At 37.5% G+C, this 25,065-nt stretch overlaps 1 protein-coding gene across 3 annotated transcripts in view; it reads right to left on the bottom strand.

Annotated features, from left to right (window-relative positions):
* Positions 1-25,065, bottom strand: part of LRCH1 (leucine rich repeats and calponin homology domain containing 1) — a 170,046-nt gene that overhangs the window by 19,587 nt on the left and 125,394 nt on the right. For 2 of the 3 annotated variants that reach the window (XM_010980838.3, XM_064493157.1), the window contains exons 11-18: positions 24,663-24,749; positions 20,318-20,407; positions 20,163-20,199; positions 16,312-16,365; positions 15,489-15,561; positions 12,530-12,634; positions 5,036-5,145; positions 1,913-2,050 (exon numbers count right to left, since the gene is read on the bottom strand). In XM_010980838.3, coding sequence (XP_010979140.2) covers positions 1,913-2,050; positions 5,036-5,145; positions 12,530-12,634; positions 15,489-15,561; positions 16,312-16,365; positions 20,163-20,199; positions 20,318-20,407; positions 24,663-24,749 — 694 coding nt within the window. The remainder of the gene's footprint in view (positions 1-1,912; positions 2,051-5,035; positions 5,146-12,529; positions 12,635-15,488; positions 15,562-16,311; positions 16,366-20,162; positions 20,200-20,317; positions 20,408-24,662; positions 24,750-25,065) is intronic. The other variant, XM_031465995.2, reaches the window with a different exon arrangement.

Here is a 25,065-nt window from a genome sequence, read left to right as displayed (position 1 = left end):
TGTTAGAATGGATATTTATGAAGAGTTTTAAAGACTTGGGGAAATACTTAAATTTTCATAAAAATTTTAAACTACTAAATAGTATATATGGGAAGCTCACAACTCAACAACAGTGTATATGTAAGAGAAATGCTAGCCATATAGAAGCCAAAATGTAAATAATGGTTGTTTTGGGGTGGTGGGATAAAAGATGATTTTTTTTTCCTCCTGCATTTCTCCATTTTCTCTTTTTCTCCAATCAAGCATTATTTCCCATTATATTTTCAATTTAAAAATTTTTATTTGAAAAAGATAAATGGTGACAACCAAAGGATTTATTCAAGAATGTAACAATTTTTCCCTGAATAATTAATACCAGTATGTGTAGATACATGATTCATCGTGTCCTCTCACATCTTTCAAAACAATAATTGTATATTTAAATTGGAGGCTGAGGAACCATAGTTTCTTTCTTAAAATTTGGGGGAAATCATTGAATGAGAATTTGGTACAAGGCTCATGCAACTTTATAGCAGTTTGGACTTCTATGTGCCTCAGTTTCATAATGGATTATAGGACAGAATTTATTGCCCAAGCTAAGGCAGATAAAGCAGACTTGACTCAGAAGACAAATTGGTCTTTTTTTCTTTCTTGTGTTTTCTGAGGCAAAAAAATAGTCAAACGTTTGAAAGGAAAAATGTTCAACTGTATAGAAAGAAAACTGACAGTTGAAATGGGATCATCAACTAATTTTTCCTACTGCCAAGAGAAAAGAAACTAAGACAAATAATGCTACCAAGAGGCTTTCCTGGGGTGAAAGGAAGCGGGGTTTCACATGGGGCTTTCACTCCACACGCTCTTCATATTTTATGAATGCTATGCTTTGATATCAGGGGCTCTGACTTCTGAAAATCTGCTCATAAACAGTAATAACAATGGCTTGCATTCATGTGTGATCATACATAGGACCTCATTTCATCCTCATGAGAGCAGTTCCAAGACAGAGAAGAGCCAAATCAAGTTAAAGAGAGGTTATAACTTTCCCAGAGTCATACGGTTTATAGGTAGATGTGGAGTTAGAATCCAAACCCTACCTTCCTAGCCCCTGACCTCTTCTACCTCACCTAATAGTAAATAGTGTGGATAGAAATTCTTCTTTCCTCTCTACTTGTCTGAACTCGATGCAGGCTTCAAACACCAGCTTATCTTTGATTCTCCCACTCTCATCTGAATTACCATCAAATGACTCTTAGCTCTCTTCCCGATGGCAACATGCTCCGTGACGCATAAGTGGAGGATCTCAGTGCCGGCTTTATCTCCCCATTGGGATTTATAGGGCACTAATGGCATCTCACTCAGCCTCCTCTTCCCCATGCTTCTCTTGTATCTCCAACGTACCCTTGAGCACAGTGAGTGAGCAAGGAATTGTTGAATTAAGGACTGGCTTACCAACCTCTGGCTTGACAGGTTCTTAATGATATTTTACACAGAATCCACATATTTTCAGAGCTATCCTAAAATCCCCAGAAATTAAAAAAAAAAAGGAAAGAGATTCCATTTAGAAGGGCACCCACCAACCAAAAGAAGTTTTCCAAAAAATCTCCTGACTGTTTAAATAACTCCTCGTGAGGAATGAATCTTTATGTCCCTACGGTCTTAAACTTAGCACCCCAGGGGAGTCATTTCTTTAACATGCCTTATATTTGGAAAAAGTTCCTTTTCTGTCATTTACATATTTACTTTACATAGTCTCCCTTTTTACAATGAAAATGTTGCTTCAATCAGAGATCCTGTTCCTTTTCAGCTCTTCTCTCAGTTTGGGGCCCAACAGAGAGGATGTGAGTGGGGTCCTGGTGAGCCCACTGGCATCTTTAACCAGTGACAGTGTCCCAGAGGAGTTGTTTTATGTAAAAGTTAGCACGGTGTTACTTACAACTGCTGGCGAGGGGACATGGATGCTTGCAACGGATCGCGGGCGGATGTGGTTGACTAGATGGCAGAGGACGACACCATCCATGAGGGCAGCCCCCAGGTCTTCATGCAGGCTGACCTTGAGTCTCATCTCGATGCTCTGTGGGGGAATCAGAGGGACGCCAACTGCTGTCAGGCAACTGAGGGTAAAATACTTACAGGTGTCAATGAATTGAGATATAAGTTTCATGACAGAGAAGGATAAGAACACCTGGAAACACTGACATGATTTAAGCCTTTTCAAAAGCTATTAAAGTATAACCCCTCTGTAGAAAAACAAGTTCAGTTGTCTCTAAAAATTTTAACTCGTTGAATTAAAAAAATAATGGAATCACTTCTTGAGTTTGATACTGCCACAGACTTACCAATGAAAATTGAAAAACAGAATGAGTCGACCAATAAAAACCAAATCCATGGTGATCACTTTGCAATATATAAAAATGTCAAATCACTATGTTGTACATCTAAAACTAAAATAATATTGTAAGCCAATTATACTTCAATAAAAATAAAATATATAAAAATAAACAAAAATAAAAAATTAACCCATATCCAACTGGTTCAGACAGCCCACAAGGGGCAGAAGAGGGATTGACATGCTTTTCTCTTAGACCATCTTTCAGTTCAGAAATCATTTTTTCTCTCTTTTTAAAAAATTAAACTCTCAATTTTAAGATAATTATAAATTCATATACAGTTATAAGAAGTAATACAGAGAGATCCCATGTACCCTTTACCCAGTTTCCCTTGAAAGTAATGACTTGCAAAAATGTATACTATGACATGACAACCAGGATGCTGACATTGATAGAACATGTCCATCACCACAAGGTCCCTCGAGTTGCCCTTTTACAGCCACACCCACTTCCCTCCCACCCCAACTACCGCTTCTGCCCTGCTCTCTTTCTCCTCTCCTTCCAGGACTTCCATGACATGAATGTGGATCATCTGTTACACTACCACAGGTCCCTGAGGCTCTGCTCATTTATTTTCAGTCTGTTTCTTTCTCTCTGTCCCTCAGATTGGGTAATTCCTATTGTTCTTTCTTCCAATTCATTGATCCTTTCCTTTGTTACCTCCATTCTGCTGTTAAACCCAACCCCTGGGCTTCTTATTTTGGATAATGTATTCTGCAGTTCTGAATTTCCATTGGTCCTTCTTTATGTCTTCTATTTCTTTGCTAAGATTTTCTATTTCTTTGCCGAAGCCTTCTGTTTTTTTCTTTGTTTCAATCATGTTCATACGTGCTTGTGGAAGCATTTTTATCATGGATGTTGTAAAATCTTTGTCAGATAATTCTAACATCTCTGTCATATCAGTGTTGTCATTTGTTGATTACCTTTTTGCATTCATTCTGGTTCTCAGTAGAATGAGTGATTTTTTTTGGTTGAAATCTGGACGTTTTTGGTATTATGTTATGAGACTCTGGATTCTATTTAAACTGTTTTAGCTCGATTTTTTGGACACTGCTCTGGCAGAAAAACGGGGGTTACCACTTTGTTAATGCTGTGTAAATGCAGAAGTCTAGGATTCCCACTTGATGTCAGCTGACTGGGGTGGAGTGGAAGTCCAGGCTCCCCACGTGGGCCCCACTGACAGCATGGGAGGGGGTGGGACTGTTCTTAGCTGGTGGGAATGAAGTTCTTGGCCCCTTACTTGGCCTTCTCTGATACCATCCTGGCAAAGGTGAAAGTCTGGCTGCCTACTGTCTTTGCTGGCGTGGGTAAGGATGGGGCCACCGTTATTCTGTCATGTTTAGCTGGAGCAGAGTGTTTACTGTCTAAAACTTTTCTGTCTCACTGGCTGCTCCTTTCTTGGTCCTCTGACTAAAGAAATCAAGCTTTTGTTAGGACTTTTTTTTTAAATTGTGCCCATTAACATTTCCAGGTTTCCAGCTACTCTAGTTCCAAGTCTGAGAAAGATGAGGCAAAAAAGAAAACCCACGGGACTCACCACCATGTCCTTCCTAGACCCAGAGCCCAGCTGGTCTGCATTCTTCTCTCCACCTTTAAGAGTGATCTTATGCTTATTTTATATATAATGCCCAAGGGTTTTAGTTGTACTTAGTGGGAGGAATGGGGAAAAGTACACCTACTCCATCTCCTCAGAAGCAGATCAGTCAGCTTTTAAAATTTCAAATACAAATTTCTGCTTTACAACAGAAACTCCTTGTAAATGGGTAATAGACTATAAGCTTCACGAGAGCAGGGAACTTTTTGCTCTTTTCTGTATCCATCACCTAGAATATAGAGCCTGGCACACAGCAGCTGTTGATAATCAACTGCTGGTGAAAGGAGAAGATGGAGTAGAAAATCTACATCCTCAAGAAGCTTCTTATATTCTTCTAGTTCATGGCTATGGTACTTTTCTTTGAAGATAAAGACCTTACGTAGTAATTCATGATGTGCTGCCTTTAATAACTAATGCGAGTGTGTTCTTTGGTGACTGACACCTGTACTGCTGTTTGACCTTCCACATATTTATATATGATCCCCCTAATTAGACACAAAGACCATGAGGGTAGACAAATACATACACAGTTCCCACTAGGAGCTGTGCTGGGAATAGAAATACAGTAAGAAATAGGACAGCCATGGTCCCTGCCATCACTATGCTTAACATCTTCCCTGGCACCCAGCACAAGACTTCATCCTTCATAGAAGCTCCAATGGTTTGCCTATTAAATGAGTGATTCGAAAACTCTGACCAGTTTGGGGTACAGAGTACAGATAACTATAAACATCTTTAAATTCATGGAATATTATTAAGAAAATTAGTAATAGTGCATTTTTTAAAGTGTACCAGAATTGAAATACTAGCCTTTATACATACGTATTAAGTATTTCTCCTTACATTATCTCGTATATTCCTCACAAAATCCCACGAAGGTAGGTGGGAACTATTGTTTTAATATGTGGAAAAACTGAAACTCAGGGATGTTAAGTGACTTGCCCAGTAACAGTCAGTAAGCAAACTGGCTAGATTTGAAACTAGGTCTGCAGTGCTTCAAAGTCTATTTTTTTAAATACAGAATTCTGTTTCAATTCTGGAAATTATTATTCAGTTACACAACATTTCCCAGTACCTCTCGGAGCTGTTCCACCACTTCTTTTTCTTCTCTCATCTGTTCCATTTTCCTCCGAATCGTAAACTGTGGGTCTATAGATTCCAAATTTCTCTGCGGTCTTAGAAACACTGTAACAGAAAGGGAAAAAAAAGCCTTTATGGAGTGCCTAGTACAGGTTGCCATACTAGGCTAGTCATATTTAAATCAAACAAATAGTTTCTTTATTTATCCCAAGTAATCCATTTACTACTCACAGAAACAAGAAATTCTGAATTCACATGAAAAGCTTGATTACAATATTCTAGAGAAGACTGATACATTTTAAATTATTCTGGGTTGTGTGGACTAACAGAAGCTGTATCTCTGGTTGATAATCAGCTGAATCCAGCAAAGGGCTTGGTCATCCTTGGCACCATTCCAGATTCCTTCTCTCTCATTTTCCCACTGGTTTCATGTTAAGTTTTCATCTACACCCGAGGTTTCACAATCCTTTCATTAAATGCAGACACCCTGTTTCAACTAAGAAAACTTAGAACTGCTTTGCACGTTAAAAATAAGCACAGGTTAACAATTTTGTTGGCTCAGGTTTTTCATAAGCCTGGTTAGTTAACAACCCAAGTGATGATACACAGGACATGTATCTGAGTGGAGTGTGGCGTGGGAAAATTCTGCCTTCTCTCATGTCACTGACATCGAATCCCAAAAACTAGCTCTTCAGAGAATGACCATAGGCTCCTTTTAGAAAAGCTGGCAAGCTGAGAGGCAGTTTTAAGAGATTATCTTTGGATGCCGTTCCTTAAAATTACAACCTCCAGGAATAGCAACTCACAGTGGAAGGGTTAAACCTCTGGCTCCAGAAAAAAGTGAATGCTCTCAACTTCTGAAGGATGACATCTTTTAAAGACTAATAAAGAAGGTACAAAATAGTCTACGTACGGCAGAGTGATTATAGCAAGGGTTTTGTTCAATTTTTATTAGGATACAAAGCCCAGGGTAGATTTAAACTTGAATTTTTTTCTTCCCTGTGATTTTTATCCTATTAATACTGTCAGTTTTCCATGCACACCAAAGGGGGCAAAGAACTGTTGAAAGCTGTAGTTAGTATTGGGAGGGGTGAGGTGGGTGATGGGGAGGATTCGGGGCCTTCAGAAAATTTGGGGCAGAGAACTCCAATTTTAAAAATCAATACCAGGTAGAAGGCTGCACTGACATACTGCAATTGTAGTAGTTTCAATCACCATATCGTCAATAATGCAGAATAAGAAGATCATCTAACTTTTATTCTATTCTGACAAACATTTCCTATGAGCTACTTTAAAGGCTATTTTAATTTATTAGTTTTTAAAATTAAATATGATTTACAAATACACTTTGAATTAAAAAACTGGACTCTACCATATAATCAATTATCCCATGTTCATTCAACTATGTCATTTTAATCTCAAATTTGTATCTTTACACCAAAACATCTTAATATGTATCTTGCATTATACTTCTCACATCTCGGTATTTTCTTTCTAAAACAGTTCTAGGATATTTGAATCAGCATTCTGGTGCTCTACAGAGGACCAGAAAATTAACACATCTTAAGAAACCCTTGACTTAGAGTTAACAGAGAAAGGGGATGAGCTATTGTACTTCACACCTATTGGAACCTCAGAGAGGTGTCAGCCTGGGTCCTGGGCTTCTGCCACAAGACACCCAAGGAAGTCACAGGCAGAAAGAGCTGAAGGCTTGTCACCTGGGTCCACAAAAGCCAAACCCCACAGGAAATGAGACCGATTGTTTTAAAAATAAAGGCAAAGTAGGCAAAGGAAGTAGGGCAGAGCAACTGGCAGGGAGAGTTCACAGAGCAAAGGGGAATGAGGAAGAGTTTGACAAAATAAAGCACAGAAGAAAGTGGAAACCCACTAAACTTGCCTTTACACCGTATTGACCCCCCACAAAAATTCACCCATTTAAACACAGCAGCCAGAAGAGATATATATTAAAATGTAAAGTCTAGAAATAATCCACACCGCCAAAGAAAAGGAGTCAGCCAAATTTACCAAAAAAGTCCAGGAACGTGGGCAGAGTTGAGTAATACACACACTGGCCAGCAAGGGGAGCCCCAATATCGTTTAAACAAATCTGTTTTCTTTGGAGGCTTTATTTTCCTTTGCCTTTTTTTCTGGGGGCAATCTTATCTAATACTGCATGTTTAATATTTTCAATATGTTTTTATTGGCAGATTTCATTCTGAATACAAAACTATCAGGAAGTTAAATTAACTGGGAGCTTTGGTTAACAGCATACAATTCAAGTATCCAAGTCTTGTTAGAGCCCTAGGGGAGATAACAGGATAATGCAGTGGTGTCTGGGGTTTAATTTCCTGGCGTCACTTTTCACCTTAAATTCCTGTACGTCTTAAAAAACACAAACTGCACGCCTGGGTATTTGCTCTATTAATGTAAGCAGTCAAAAAGTGTTAAAACATACGTGAACTGTTGTTTTGAAAACAAACACTTCAAATGTACATAAAATTACTGGAAACCTGATTATAATACTACTAGTTTTCTAAATAGATTAATTATTGTAGAATATATGAGAATTTAAAACAAACTATTTAGACTAATAATAAATCTACTGAGCACATCGATTTATTATTTATGTTTGTTATGACAGAATAATTTGAATGGGACCATTATGGTAGCTCTGATTATATTACCTACAGGTTTTTGGTTTGTTTTTTTTTTTTTTTGGTCCTTTCAAGTTATATTTAAATAACAAATGCCATGACCAGCCTGGTCAAAGCTTTAGGAAACTGATCTGTGGAAGAATTATTCTGGTTTTCTTTAATTTCACATCACTAAATTCCAAGAACTCCCTTACTTCATTCAGGGGAATAAAAGTTTAACTTGAGGCTATAAGGCAATATTAAGAGCCAAACTGTCAGTGCCTGTTTTTCAAATCAAATGCCACTGATTGTTGAAGTGTAAAGAAGAAAAAAAAAAGGGCAAGAGAGCAGAGTGAGTGTATGTATGAGTGTGTGTGTGTACACACATGTATATATGCCTAAAGCGTAGGAAGACACAGAGGTAGGTGATTTAAGATGCAGGGGAAAATGAGCGCTGCTTAGCTGTTTAATTACTATATATATCAAATAACATTCAAAGAATGAAAAGGACAATTTGCTCATATTTGCAATTTTTCTAGCAGAGGAGACAAATCGTAAGCAAGGACCCTGCAGAGAATGATGAATATGCTTATGCAGAATATCAAATTCACCCTTGCAGGTACAGGTCAAATTCCACTGACTTTTCTGTTATCTCTACCTTCTCCCTCATTCTGTTCATCCTCATCCCTGACCTGGGAGTGGTCTGTCAGCCTTGAATGTTCAACATCCTTTACCTGTGTCTCTCCTGGCATTCATCACTTTCTGTCTTACAGTACAGATCTGCTTTTCTCCATTATGACTCTGTAAGAGTTTATGTCTGTACAATTACGTCTGTACCAATCTGTACCTCCACCCCTGCCCCTACAAAGCAGTTTGGTGAATAAACAACACAAGTGTCTCAAAAACTCCCTCTTTCGGAGATCAGTCTATTTGGAGAGTATCTTGGGAGAGATTATCCTACTCTAATAATCAGTCATCTGAATTTTTCTATCATGAAGTCTAAAACTTAGTTTCCAGGTCTAAATGCATTAGACTCTGACATAAAAGTTCCATGAAAGCAGAGATCTAGTCTGTCTTTTTCAGAGCTATATCTAGAGTAACGAGCATCGTGCCTAACACATAGTAGGCACTCAACAGATGTTTAAGGATGCACAAAGGAAACCATTTCTCTAAGTGTTGTAAGAGTATCTATGTTCCAGTTAAGCAAAAGAAGCCAACTCCTCTAAAAACTGCCTGAAATGCTACTTAATTATTACATGAAATGCAGTTGGTGTAGAAATTATCAGTCTATATTATTAACCTTTATTATCTAAATTTAACTCAATGAGAAGAGATTTCTTCTCTGTGGACACATGAGGCTTTGGAATTTTAGCTCTCAACTACTCCTCGGAAATGAAAAACCTGGACTGGGTGTGACGTTTAAGATTCACATGTTTAAGACGTTTAAGACTCACATGTTTAAGACGTTTAATACAAACTCAAAGGCAGCAATATGGTGGCTTTGAAAAGGTATCATGAGCTGCAGACCCAGGTTAATACAAATTAGAAATCTGACCAGTACATTCATTTATTCTCTCTGTGCCCAAAAAGGAATTACATAAATCCTCTGCCTTCAAAACACTCAAATTTCCTCTCCATGGTCTTGGACAGTTTACTTAACCCAGTGGCTTTCACCTATTTGAACATAACATAAAATCAGTTAAAATATACAAATACATTATATCAGTGCGAAAACTCCATGCTACACCAAATTAATTGGCACCTCTGAGTGTGGGGCACAGGCAGCTATTGTTTTCAAAATGCCCAGGTGATTCTAATATGAAGCCAACGTTGAGAACCACTGAAACACCTCTCACAGCTTCAGTTTCCTCATTTTTGTAATGGGGAAAATAATTCCTAGAAGTGCAAGATTATGATAAAAACAACCCAGAAAATGTCTGTAAAATGGCCCAAGATGGATGGGTCCAGTCATTCACTCTCCAGTGATAATTTAAAGATCAATTTTAAGTAAGTATAAATTAGCACCCACCAATTCATTGCAAATGAAAAAGGGAAAATGATTCAAAGGAAGATAGGAACAGTTTTAACTTCAAAATGAAGGGGGAAAGGTGCAGAGTACTAAGAGGGCACAGAGAAAGAGTGGAAGTGAAGTTTTCAAGTTAAGAACAACTTGAAGTGAAGCTGCCGAATCCACCCCTGGGGTGGATGGACACACAGACATAGGGCCACATCCTTCCCCATCCATTTAGGAGGCAGAACTCTGGGGATTGTGAGAATTCAAACTTCCAAGGACTTTCTAGCCAGTTTACCATTTTTTTTATTTCTTTGAAGAATGAGTTTTAGGGAAACTAGGGGATTTGAAATGAGATATATTGGAAAAAAAAATGTTCGAAAGCGGTATTTATTATTTTAAATGTAGTTCTTTAAATAAAACTTAAACTTTACTTAAATATTGAAATTTAAAATAAAAGGAGAATTTTAATATAAAGCAAAACAGTGAACAAGGTATAAAAATGCCGACTTTACCAAAATAATACGTAAAAAACATAAATGAAAGGCAAGTTACATTATGCCGGTTGAGTTGGTAATACGATGCCATTTATTTACACAGGTTGAGATAGCTGCAGATATTGGGTAATGGAGAAAATATGAGGAAACAAAACTGACGGGGTAATCAGCTTTGAAATGCCAAGAGAGGCCACTAAATAGGATCTACTGTTTAAGAGGAACCAGTAAAAACAACACAAAAGTAAGCTGTATTTCTCTTCCAACTCTAGCTCGTATACTTGGGGATGCATAGCGTGCATCTTCATTAATTTAAAAAATGTATTGGAAAATGTATTCAAATCACAAAGCAATGTTCAGCACAAAGAGAATGAGGATTGTATTTGAAAGGCCAGATCTGGGAACCTCCACAAATATTTGTAAAGATGTCTGCTGCCACAAAATTATCAGAAAATTAACAGATAATTAACAGAAAATTATCCATTCCCCAGAGCATATTGTAGACAAATTGGAAATAAGAAAAAATTACAACCACCCAATATCTGACATAATTAATCCAGGCAGATGAATACTGAAAACAATCTGTTATTTATTTATTTATTTATGGCACAGCATAATAGCTACACATGAATCCCTGGAATTTTCACTAATATAAAAAATACCATATAAGTATTGCAAAGTATTTTATTTTCAGAAAGGTTTTCACAATGATTATTTTCTATGGAAATCTTAGGACTTTTAATAAAAAGAAGGCAGTCTGGCTTAGTAGCCTGCACAAAGACTTCTCCATGAACAGCTGTGGGTGAATGGAAACATGGTGGAGGGAGAGGACTGGGGAGTCAGGAGCCCCGCCTCCCCTTTACCTGGCAGTGTGACCCAGGCAGGTCACTTCACCTTTCTAGTTTTAGTTGGTTCATCTATAAAGATAGAAATTCTACTACCACATAAGATGTCTAGATCTTGCCCAGCTTATAAAAAAAAAAAAGTCTTTGGTTTCAGATATCATTCCTAAGGAAATACCAAATCACACATAAATCTTTCATTCTAGGCTTTACTTCCTTTAAACAACATCAGCTCCATAAATAGCCATGCTTTCTGAAGAACAAAAATGTCTCTCTCCCCTTTTTTATTTTTAAGTAAAGGAACAGTTTATCAAGAAAGTTTCCCTTTAGCCCTCCTCAACTTTCAGAATTTAAAATGGGATGATGCAAGAAAGGACTTTGGTTTTGTTGTTGTTGTTTAATCATACTTGTTTACAGGTAAAATTTTTAAAACTCTATGAAATAATAAAATTCCTTTTATTACTAACCTGCCAAGATATACATTATCCTTCTATGTAAGCACATTTGGAAAAGCATTTTTGGTTGAATTTTGACCAGAAATCACAGCAAATGTTTTAAATATGTTTCTATGTGTTACATATACATATTTAGATTTTTTTTTAAGTATTACCAGAAGATACATCTTCCTATTGTGTTTGTATTGTGGTTCTACCCCACATCTCATTTCTCTTCCCTATAAATCATAGTCTCTATTTCATTTAACATTATTCTTGTCACTTGGTATCTTGGAGTAAAATTTGCAAAGTCTGAGCTAACAGACCAGAATAGAGATTCAGATATCTATGGTAAGTACATCTAAATAATTATATTTATTTTATTTTCATCTTTTAGGCTACTTCAGATATTTAATGGTATGAAATCAAAAGAAATCCACTTTAATCCTAGCTAGGTGTCCTCGATTTTTTTATCTGCACATTTAATTCTCAGGCCAAGTGACTATTCTTGAATATTATATAGATGAAATTACACTCAAAAAGGGCAGAAGGTATCAAAAGTCAACATATGCAACTCATTTGCAAAACAAAAAGTCATTTCATTTTTAGAAATGTCTCAGTTTTAACAACTTTCAGTGCACCCTTCTAGGATCAGCCACCATATGTCTAAATTACTTTAAAAATCTCATATGGTAAGCACAGACAATAAAAGATCAAACTCCAAAAGCATTTAGTTCAGAAGCAGGAGCAACAGAGATAATCCCAATGTGCAAACCCCAAATTTTTATAAACAAGCAAAACACTCCCAAAAAACCCAAGCAGAAAGGACAGAGAAGAAATTAGTGTAAAGTCCTCCCAAAATTCAGAATATTCAAGATAATTAAACGTAGTTTGACAAACCACCAGAGAACAATGCACATGCACTTTTCTGGCCTTCCCAGGTTTACTACTATCTCTTATATCAGGCATGCAGGTGAATACACACTATCTTCAGCTGCACAGAAATGAATGTTCAGTGTATTCATTCACTGGCTTATTAATGAGCACATCAAAGAATAGGTACAAAGCCACCTACCATTGTCACTGTCTCCTTCAGATGGAACACTGTAGCTAGAGTTGTCCCATGTTTGTGCCTGTGTAAGTTTGTTGAAGGAGATAGGAGGAAGAGTGAGGGCTGGGTCTGCAGGAGAGCGAGAGAGCCAGTCCGCGTACAGTTGCACAAGGACCAGGGAAAACCAAAGGGGCAGCAGCATTTCACAAACGGCATAAAGATTGTATGGAAATGAAGTGAAATTCATATTATGGGATTTAATTTCAAATGTACAATATAGGAGAATGAAAGATGGCGCATGGAATAAAAAGAATGATAAAAAACTGAGTGTTAGTACTTATCAATCACATATTCTGCATGCAGTTAATATCGTTAATCTTAACAGTTCCACAAGCCCACAGACTTAGAGTACTAATGCATCATGTCAGCAGAAAGAAAGAGTACCCACAGATTATGCAGATAAAAAGCAAAAGACCTACCAGATACCTTTTCCAAAGACCTTCTAAATAACTAACAATCTTAGCAAAGATGATTCGCACAAAAAATTTCGTTACACATACAAAGCTTAATATATGTAAATATATCTATTATTTAGAAATAAAACTATTATAGAATCAGTGTTTACCGCTGGTGAATTTTTTTCCCAAAGCAATGTAAAATTTCTCTTTAAAGACATCTGTAAGTCTGCTGGCATGCTTTACTGATAGCTGAATCTTGCCAACTCTGCTCAACCCTTGACACACAGGTACACCTCTCAATACTGTCTTTGATATTGGTCAGTATAAAACCAATTTTAGACAGTGGTAGAGTCTCTTTAACAACAAATCAATTAACTAATAGATGTCAACCAATTTCAAAGCACTTCTAAGGTGGTTATTTATGAAATGATAACATCTCTCTCTTTTGGCACTAACTATATACATACAGTAATTTTTGATGTTTAGGAATTACCTATAAAATTTTTATTCAGTCATAAGGCAGGGCTAGTAAAATACACAGACATGATTCTAGGAACAAATATTTGGGTATATAAAGTTGTCTTTCTTTGGAGGGAAACACAGTAAAAAAATACTTCTCTCGAAAAAAACTATCAGCCTGCTTTAACACAGAAATCACAGAAATCCATATACTTAACTTTAAAATAAAAATTAAATCACCTTTTAAAGTTCCAAAGCCACGCAATCAAAAATAATTTCTCTGGTTTTTAGTCATATGATCTTCAATTAAGATTACTGTATATATTATTTTCTAGAAAAATGTGAAAAATACATACTGTAATATTTTTAAATTACCAAATAAAAATTTTTAAATTCCCAATACATGATACTAGTTTTATAAAGTTCCAATATGCCACTTGATAATCCTGAAAAAGTCAGCATTATTTACAGTAACCAAACCCTACAAAGCTTTCAACAACTAGAACAATTTCCACAGTGGTTAGTCAGCATTACAGAAAGGTTGGAAGCTAGGAGAGGAAGTTATCTTTGTTTCCTACTATTCAAAATTAATACTTCATTTATTTTTCACCACTACAAAGAATCTGAAATGGCTCAGCAGTGCAGGCACAAGGCTGATAAGCTGAGTTTGGACCCCGTAAAAAGAATTTTAAAAGTCACGGAGACAATTTTATAACCAAATTGCAAAGATGCACATTCAAAAGAATATTATTCTTTGGAGATCCATTTAACTTGCTATTTGCTCCATTATAAGATATTTTTAAGTTGTGTAAAATTGCCTGTACGGGACAGGAGAAAGCTGTAGCCCAATATGAGGTCCTCAGTGTGTAGCGAACTCTCCCGGCAGATCATCACTCAAGGCACAAATGCCTCCACTCCTCCCAGTACACACCGGAGACTCTGGATGTGGAGGCCCAGCCCAGATCTGCCGGCATACACTCAGCTACATAAATGGAGAGGCCAGCCATTTGAGCCCAATTTCACACACAATTTGGCTCTCCAGAAAACGCCTCCTAACCCTTCCCACACCCAAGCATCTTGTCAAATGGCTTTGTCTTATAGCCCATTCAAAATGCCGGGAAACCATTACACCTGGGTGCATGTTACCCATCAATCAACTTCTCCAAAAATGAAAAAAAAAAAAAAACTTTATAAAGAATCACCTGTTGTTTTTTCCTGTGGGTACACTTTTTCAAAATACATACATGTATAACTTCAACTGTTGCCAAAATGCTTTACTGAAAAATCCAAGGACATCTGAGTTCTTTGCTACCTTTTGCTTAAAGCATCTGAATCCTTTCTCAGCACTTAGTTAAAAGCATTAGAAGTAAGCGTATGCAAAAGGACCTAAGAATCAACAATATTAAAACATGGACGCACCTAAAAGAAGGCAGACAGTGCTAGAACTTTAAGTACGTGGAGAAATTAAAAGAACCAAATTTTTCTATACAAAGTCCTTCTTTTCAAAATCTGTAGTTATTCTGCACATTGTTATAATTTACATTTGTGAATATGCTAACCATAAGTTGGAAGAGAGTAGGTAATATAAGCAGAAATACTCTTAAAAAAATGACTCCTGACCACTCATGTGAGCCTTGAAATGATCCCCCTGTTCTATGAGTAAATACACAGACCCTACTAAGGCCCAGAAAGCAAAAGAGGGATGTCTCAGAAAAGAGTCACCAGGTTTAACTCAGCAACATAGCAGGAACCACTGAGGCAAAGCGGTAGTCATTTTATCAACAGAATATTTCTTCCCCACTTACATGCCCCAACACCTTTTACTCTTTGCTCTGATTCAAAGGGAGATACAGTAATCTATCACTGATAACACGGCATTAACAGGTGATTCACTGACAGCAAGGCTCGAACATCTGGCCTCCCCAAGCTGTAGCAAGGTTCCGATGCCAGGACTCAAACTCACCAGAGTTGACGAGGCTGCTCACACTATGAGGTATACACTTAAAGGGCCAAAGAGAAACAACTGAATTGGTCACGTGTGCAAGAATGCTGAGGTTTTAATTTACCTGATCGAGGCTTCAGGCCAAACAGAGCTGTGCTGGTGTTGGTAGGAGAGATGGCAGGGGAGTCCTCTCTAACCTGTGGTGTTAGAAGGAAAGGAAAGTTTTTAAAGAACTGACGCTGAACTATGCATGCTTCTCTGTGATCACGGATTATCATAAAACCACCACCTTCTTGCATGTGCTGCTGCGAGGAAGTTCTGACTAAAAAACATGATAATTAATGCATCTTCGCCCTGAAAATGCTTTAAGTGGTAGAATGAACAGAATGCTGTTCTGGGGGAGATCTGTTCAATTTTTCACGTGCTCACTATAGAAATAGTTGACAATCGTGTGAAACTGGCAATCCTTTTCTGCTCCAGAATAGACTGTGCATTCACATGCAGGCACGCACACATACAAGCACACACGCACAAGCGCACACTCACATCCACCTCACAGACGGCACGTCTGACAAAGAATCTCATCACACAATAAGATGAGGAAACAGATAACACTGAACAGATGTCTCAGCTACGGGGAAACCACGCACTGAATCATTTATGGAAAACAAGACATTCTAAATGTTGTCTAGTTGAGCTATTTTCACTTCATTTTCTATAAAAGTGTTCTCATATTTGGTTTTCAAAATATATCTTATAAAATGAATCTTTAATTATGGATAAGAGCCAGATCAGGCTATGAGAGCTAATGAGAGATTCCCTCAGAGAATCCGCAATACAATTAACTCATTAATCATGACAGTCTCAGATTATAGATTTCTGTAGAAGATATTCCAATTCAGGCTTCACAAAATAGCTCAGCTTTCATTAATCACCAGGAAACTTACCTCATTGGGAGAATACTCGCTCCCATTATTCTGTAATGTTAGATCATTTTGCACCTTAAAGAAGAAAAAATGCATGGTATGTTCCATCAGACTATAAAATTATTGAACGAGTCTTTTTAACTTCCATCATGTCCCTGGCACACAGGGACACAATGAATCATATGCTGAATTAATTAGTAGCTAAGTAGGTCATACTTACGTTTTCTAAAAACATGCAGCTATATTCACAGACAAATACATCTAAAGCATCACACAAACTAAGAAAAAAGAATTTCCCAGAGCAAAGAGCTCAGCCCAAAGTACCTGTGAACATCAGCTTTCCTTGCTAGGTTACCAAGCAACCCAGGTTCCCACCTGCTGGGAGCATAAGGATTTTTAGAAATGGTCCAAGGCAGTAGTTCCCAAATACACAGAATTTCAGTGGGAGCTTATTAATAAATACACATGCTTGGACCTAGGAAAATCTTATGCTGTCAGCTCAACATCATTTTCTTTGGCCATCAGTGGGGAAACTCAATAGCTTATTTTACCCAGATCTGCCTTCTTTATAATCAAGAATTCCATGGATCCACCCAAATAAAAAATTTGGTAATAGCTAATATAAACATCTTCATGTACATCACCAAATTAGTATAAATTTAAGATGCCTATTCCTACTGTTGAGGAGTGCTATTAAAAATATTATCAACTTCGACAAATCCAAGGGAAAAACATATTTTTGGAATAAAATGTCACTAATTTCCCTACCCAATTAAATGCCTTAACTTTTAACAAGTAACTTGTCAGTTTGATTACCTCTATAAGAAACTCCTTCGTCTAATTTTTCCTGTTGTCCCTCCAACACCTCCCCCCGTTGGATATGATTTATGTATGGGAGTATAACCCACAATTCTTCCAAATGGATGCCAGTGCCTTCCAAACCTGATGTGGACAGTCATCTAAAGTGTGTTTAAAGTCAGATAATGTGATGTGCTGACAGTTACAAACCATTTCATAATGTTGGCCTCATCTATTTAACTGGACACCACCCCATCCCTCAGTGTTTCTGCCCGGTTCACACTCTCTGCTGATTTGGCCACAGCGGTGCTGCCTTGTTCAGCACGGCCTCCGGGACCCATCCAAATCCAAACCACCCCACAAATCTAGGTTTATTTCCCTTTCCTTAAACTCTTGTCCCTTCCCCCATCCCACAGAACACCTAAAACACTCAGGACTAAGGACCATCTTTTATTCTTCTCTAAATTTCCTCAATATCTAAGTCTTCTTTCCTCCATAATTTTTTAAATGCCTTAAAAGTGAGGGCAACTTCATCTCCTTCCTATCCCAGTCCCCGGCACCATAAACGAGGCTGAATCCAGCACAAGGACTCTGGCTATTCAATTCTGGCTAAATGATCTAATAAGGCTATGCTAAAGTTACTACTTTCTTCCTGAATGAGATGGAAGAGAGAATATAAAAATAACTATATATGAGATTCCCACTTAAGTTCTGCATAATCATTAGCACTGGCTTGCTAACCCACTACTTTCTCTTCTTTTTCTCCTTGTGACTTCCTCTTTCCACCAGAGCCAGCATCTCCCCTCCCTTTTTAAAGTCATAAAGACATATCTGTCATGGACAGAGAACTGCCCAAAGAAGGAAGCAATGAGTAAGAATTTCTTAAACCAAATATGACTCCTCATTCAACCGAAAAGGAAAAAAAAAACATATAAACATTGTAAATCAGAGATGGAATGGAGATCATTTTTCTAGAGGTTTGGTGTCTTCCTGACACTCCTGAAAGCACACAGGAGGGCATCTATTTTACTGGAGTCAAAAGTGGTTCTGCAGCAGGATATTAACATGATCTCAAAGTACCTCTTCACTGACTGCTTACTAGTTGCAAGAGGAAAATGAAGCAACACTCAGACAGTGGAGAAATCAGGTTATACCTTGACTGGGTGACCAAAGGAACATCACCAATGAGGCACAAATGTACAGTCTGCCCCCAAATGTCCTGAGAAGGACACAGCATCACTTGTGCAGTATCCCAAACAAGAACGCAGAGCCTCACTCTAATCATGAGGAAATATGAGGGACTTTGTTCCACAAAATAAGAGGCAGTTCATTAAAAAAAAAAAAAAAAGAGGGGCACTATATTTTTTGAAATTTTAAAGTCAAAAAAAAAAATCAAAGAAAAATTATGGAGATGTTCCAGGGTAAAGAAAACTGTAAGTACCTGACAACGATTGCCTCTAGACTGGCTCCTACACTGAAGGAGAAAAAGTGCTATGAAAAACATCATTATATCAACCTAGATATCTGGAATATGGATGGCAGATCAGATGAAAATATTTTATCAATATAATTTATGAAGTTGATAACTGAAATGGGGTTATATAAGGTGAAAATCTCATTTCTTAGGAAAGGTACATTGAAATATTTAGGGTAAAGGACTATGATGTACAAAACTTATCCTCCAATTTTCAGAAAAATAACTGTGTGTGTGTGCATGTGCGTGTGTGTGTGTGTGTGGTGGTAAAGAAGAGACAGAGAACAAATGACACTGTGAACGTGGTAAAACATCAGTCACAGGTAAACCTGGGTAAAAGGTTATAATTTTTTGTAACCTTTTGTAGAATCTTGTAATTATTTTCAACCTTTTTTAACTTTAAAATTATTTTCAAATAAGAAGCTGGAAAAAAAAAAGTGAGTCTGCACAGAATCAAAAGCAGCATGTCTCAGAAGGAGAGCTGATGACATGGGCCCTGGGCAGCGTTCAAATAAGAGGCTTCCCGATGTCCCGCTGTGGGGTCATTCAGCGATGCCTCCCTCCCCTCGGGGAAGAGGTAGTGCAGTGATTCTAAGAACCATACCAACAACCACCACAGAGCAGAGTAACAGTAACAGCCGACAGTTAGGTGCCTGGGTTGGGAGACTGATCCCAATTTATAGACAATAAAGGTAAAGTTAAAGAGGCAGCCCACAGGAGCCCATAGTGAGCAAGTCTTTGAGATGGGGCTGAAGCTTAACACAATTCCTCAGCACTGCACTCAACTATGAAACCACACTCCCTGAGAACACAGGTTTTTCAACTACAGTTCTTTTTTTTTCTTATTTAACACAGAGACTTAGGTGGTTAAGAGTGCAATTGCTCTACTACAGTACATGTTCAGACACCTCAGGGGATGTAAATTGGTTTGTATGGAAATTAGCCATCCTAAACCGACTCAGTAAGAAGAGATAAAACAGGTTGTAACCAATGTTTCGCTTCATCTCGCTGCAACTGTTTTTTGAGGGACCTTCCAGGCTTATCCTCCAGTTTTACATCAAAACTGCTTTTTCTACAGCCACCAAATTTCACCCTATGTAGCTACCTAACCTACCCTTCCTCTGCCCCCAAATATCCCCACTAGTTTCTCTTTGTTAGAGTCTCTTAATCCTTAGGCATTTCCCAAGTTCTTGTCTTCCGAGTTTTGCGAGTTTGTGTTCATCTGGTCAGTTCACAGGCTTCTTCTGTGACTGTAAAACCTGCCTCAGCTGGTCTTACCTCCAGATTCTGGCAGAGAAGTTTCCCTGTGGGTCTAAGTCGCCACTGTCTGACTTAAAGCTGCCTGACATAAACAATTTAGAGAATTTAATGGAAACAGCCAACTCTCATCTTTAATGAGAGGTGAAGTATAACAGATAAATAGAAAAATTAAAGGAGCTAAAAGTGTAAAACATTTGAAAAGTAGATCTTGAACAAATCTGAATATTGATCTCAACTGATGAATGTTCCACCCCATGAGAAATCTTGACAGAATATAGCGGCCACTATTTTGTGGCAGAATATTGCACCAGAGCTCTGGGTGATCCAAGAGCAGCCTTACCTCACATACCGGGGATGTCTCCAACTGTATTTGACCACTGTAGGAATTAGAGGGGAAAAAAAGCTATAAAGTGGAATTTAAAGCAAAAATACTTCAATGTAAAAATAGAAACTATGTTATAAAAAAAGAAAATACGTTGTAAAAGGTCAACATACTTTAGTGCAGAGTCTTGTAATTCCAAGTCTTCTGCGGATTCCATAGGGTAAAACTTTACAACACTTCTCTCTGTAATATCTGTGCTTAATCTGAAGAGTAGCGGGAAAAAATTTTAGCAAATTTACAAAACTTCTATGAAATTGTACTGCCTTTAGCCATTTTTAGTTTTAAAATTTAATATATTAAAAAGTTATGTTTATCATTAGGATTAAGTAATGAAAAGTTTATGGTAGAAATTTCAAATTTTCCCACTATGTGCCAAATTTAATATAATAATTTTAATACAATTTTCCATCTGCTTTGGTATCAAAATTCAACTTATTTGAAATATAATAGTGAGTTCTGATAAAGTCATAATATTCATAGGTAGCATACACTAAATTTTATTCTAGAACTTTGTTAGTTTACAGAAGTACAGTTGTTCTATACTACACATGTACTATATTATGGTGTATGTACAAAGGGCATTTGTTTTAATAAGACGATATCTTTGATAGACACTAATAATCCCAGTTAAAAAACTAAAAATTCATTCATAAGAAATTTATTTCTGAAATTATCTTACAGATAGTTTCTCAATTTCTGTAATTTTAAGAGTTGAGCTTCTTTTTAAGATCTATAGAACCAGGAATTTCTGTAAGTCATATTAAAGTTACAAAGCTATTTTAAAAGGCAGGAATAAGTTCGTATTACTCATGCCTATTGAAAATGCTATCAAACCAAAAATCAGAAATCCTTAAGAGAAGAAACTGACATAAAGGCAAAACAGGATAGCAATATTCAACTGAATTTTTTGATGTTGAGGTTGTATAAAAGGTAAAGCTCTAAAACTGAATCCTATAATCAGTGGCTTAGCTAAAATAAACAAAGAAATCTGGATCCATGAAATATGAGATAAAGAAAAACCCCAAAGTGTATATAAAATTTTTATTACTATTATTCAAGCTAGAAATAAGGGTGACCTCTTGAAGTGCCTTCTCTTTATTCAAAGCAAAAACAGGACTCTCTTTATTCCCATTACACTGGCACACAGACACATTATCATCGAGTTAGAACTGACATAATACGACAGCTACTTCAGGATGAACAACAAAGATCTGGAGCAGCCAAAGTAGTGGATTGTTTGAGGGAGGAAATCAAATCTATATAAAGTTTTACAACATAATATAATCTTAAAATAGCAATCCATAAAGATGCAAATCAACTATCACTTGGAAGGTTACTCAAGGCTGCTTTCTTCCACACTCATGTCGACTGGCTCAACATCATTGGCAACTCATTGCCGCAGACCTCTCCAAGCTGGAGCAGAATCTCCAGATCCTCAGTTCACCCCACTTCTCATGAAAGATGACACAACTGAGGCCCAGAGTGGGGAGCCACACCCTCCAGGTCACCCCCATCTTACACTGGGTTCCAGTCCCACATTCCCTCACCAGTGCTATGTCCACCAAACCAGGCTGTTCTTTTTCACTTCAGAGACTCACATATTAATCTTGAATTTGTAAGAAAAATTTATTAGAAAAGGGATAGAAAATGTAAAAAGGTAGAAATATTAAAACAATATTAAGTTTAAGCCCAAGTGGGCCTCCTCTGAACATCACGTCTTCAAGGCTCTGTCCTGGATTCACGTTCCCTTCCTGCTCATGTGCTTGCCCTTAGGAACCTCATCCCCGCATCCAGCTTCTGTTACTGCAACACCTGATTAAAGTACCTTTAAATCAAAGTCTTGATGTCCCAGACCTAAACATCTAACAGTTGAATGGACACTGCCACATTGCCACTGGAACTCTATTCAGCAGGCCCTAAACAGACCCCAACATCCTCCTCCTCAAACCGGCTGTGCCTCCTGGTTCCCATCTCAGAGGGAGATACGAGGGACTGGGGTCTAAAACACGTTGGACTGTTCCCTTCCATCCTCACCACCCACTTCAAAAAATCACCAAAAACTACTTAAGTACCTACCACTGTCTAGGTACAATATTTAAAAGAATAAAGAAAAACAGTAATTTAGAAATACCCACAGAAGAAATGTATCTTAATATATTTCTAGTTTTAATTTTTCTAAGCTTCTTATACAATTGGGGCCTAATTCTATTTATATAATGGGGATCAAACTTTATGCATTTTAAAATACTTTTTAATGTTAAAATTATATAATGAGCAATCTAAAATACATTGGAAACTTTAAAAAACATTACAGTGGCCACATATTCCATCTTATTAAGGACCAAAAATAAATTTAAGTATCTCCAAATTGTTAAGTCATTTCCTTTTTTCCAAATATTTGCTATTAAAACCACCTCCCCCCTCACAATCTCTATGCATATCTCTTTGACCCTTAGGAAACATTTTTAGAATTCATTCAAAAGGTTTATAAATAGTTTCAGACTATGGCTTTCCACTACAAAGACGCCTTCTGAAAGGGTTTTGCCAATATACTTTCCCAACAGCAGGTTATATATTATTTCAGATCCTCACAACCCTAAAAAATAAGCACTTGTAGACCATTTTAAGATGAGAAAACTGTAGTGCAGAGAAGTTTCAGAACTTACCCAGATTAACTGGCGTTAGAGCTAGCTTTGCAAATGACTCTAGTTGATTCAGGGTATATTGTTCACCAGCCATGCTGAACAACCACCCTATTCCTCATAATTTCACACACACACACACATATACACACACACACTCTCTCTCTCCCTCTCTCCTCCCAGTTTCCTACCCTCTCACCAACTGCCCTGGTTTAGGATGTGAAACTCAGCTCTTTAAGGAACATACCTTGATTAGGTGCTTACTAATAAGTCAGGCCCTGAGCCAAACATTAGGGAGAATTAACAACATGAATAATCATATTTTTAAATCATTATTACCTCCCCCTGCATGTAAAATAAAGTTTCAGCTCCTCAACACAGCATTCAAAGTCATGCCTGCCATCAATTCAAATGGCCCCTCTGATAAATCTCAGTCCTGGCTGCACAACAGACCCACTGGCAGACCTTTTAAAAAATAAAAATGGCCAGACCCCCCAGCCCCACAGGTAATGTCAGGGTGTCTGTGTTTTGAACGTTCCATAAATAATACTGAAGCACAGCCAGTGTGGAGATCATCTTTTCTGCCTGAGATTTTCCAAGCTTGCTCCATTCTTTTTGACCTCCATGTCTTTGCAGAAGCTTTTAATTCCATCCCAAATTTGCTTTCTCCTTGAAAATGTCAGCTATGAAAGACCCTGGTAAAATACCTCAACCTGCAGGAAGGCCAGCCGAGCCATCTCCCCTTTTCCGTCTGGGGCCAGGCATTCATTCTGGTTCATGACTTTTTGTTTCACTTTAAGCACGTAAATCAATTACACTTAGAAATCACTATCACCATTCAAGGCAACTCCTATTACAATAGTTTAAGTTCTTAGAAGGAAGAGCTGTGTCTACTTCATCCTTATATTCCCCAAGGTGCACGCTGTAGATCTTCCCATGCTGTAAGCACTCAACTAATGTCTGCAGAATTGAAATGCTTTTCAAATCAATCGCCAAAGATTTACAGCCATACTCACCCTGATCTGTCACTACACTTTCAGAGCCAGACAACGGTGGTGGTGTACTCTCACTGGTACTCTGGGACTCACTAATCACCCTTTCCATACATCCCAGAATGTGCTGCGATTTCCATGTGCACCACATTACAAGACCACATCATCTTCAGGTTTAAAGTCTCAGGACCTCTGAATGATTTGCTAGGGATAAATTTGGATCTATTTCTCTATCAATATAGTAGTTATTACCGGATACCAGGTACACTGCCTTACTGAAAAATATTTCGTCCAGGGGAATTCCATTATCCTCAGCTAAGAAACCAAAAAACATGTCTCCTGCATATAGTGTCTATTAGTGATAAAGGCTAATTCAATTAAAATGATCTTCTAACCCATATCTTTAGAAATACAGTATTCAGTTAACATATATTTGGCACCATCAGAAGTAAACATGGTAGCACTTGATAAACTAATTCTTTCCTTTTTGGAAAATCTCTTATATTTCTATATACCAGAGGTTTAAACTTTAAGCAATGTAAATATGCACTTTTACTGTATTTCTGTTATCTAAGAAGTATACCAAAAATTGCCCTATGAATTTCATGAAGAGATGGAAAATGGGGGAATTGATCTCAATCCCTCCAAAAGTTTGACTCTTTTACTTATGGATCTTGGGAAAATAGACAGTTAAAGCGATTTTTCATTGTTAGTAGTGAGCCCACACTGTGAGTATAAATATTTTAAAAATTGAGATAATGCACTCAATAAATTAGCGTGTATTATTTACACAAGAAACCTGGGCCAAGGCAAAACACACCTACCTGTTGGGATCCTGCAGCAAATCTACCGCATCTCTCAGCTGTTCAATCATTGCTATATTCACGTCCTGGTCTTTGGATGAACTTAGTCTGCAGCGTGAAACCAAGCACAAGATTGAAAATGGTCACTTGAACATGAATAGAACCTGGGTTCTTATAAAAATCTGTCTAACATTATAAAAACAATGGACAAATTCAACCCTTCAAAGAGGACATATCACTGTTCCATGGGGTGGGCTGCCAGAGTGTAGCAGAAAGATCTACAGGGTGGGGAAAGCCAGCTTGGCAATAAAGCAGCACAAATCACACAAAGTCTCAATGCCCAGGGGCCTCCTTATGCTCTTTTGTAAAATCAGAGCAACGGACAAGCAGGGTGGTTCTCATCCTCTGCTTTCCTGAGCCCTCA

The sequence above is a fragment of the Camelus dromedarius genome, chromosome 13 (genome assembly GCF_036321535.1).
Source record: "Camelus dromedarius isolate mCamDro1 chromosome 13, mCamDro1.pat, whole genome shotgun sequence".
Classification (NCBI taxonomy): domain Eukaryota; kingdom Metazoa; phylum Chordata; class Mammalia; order Artiodactyla; family Camelidae; genus Camelus; species Camelus dromedarius.
The sequence above is the reverse complement of the archived record's forward strand: the minus strand, read 5'-3'. Positions and strand labels throughout refer to the sequence as shown.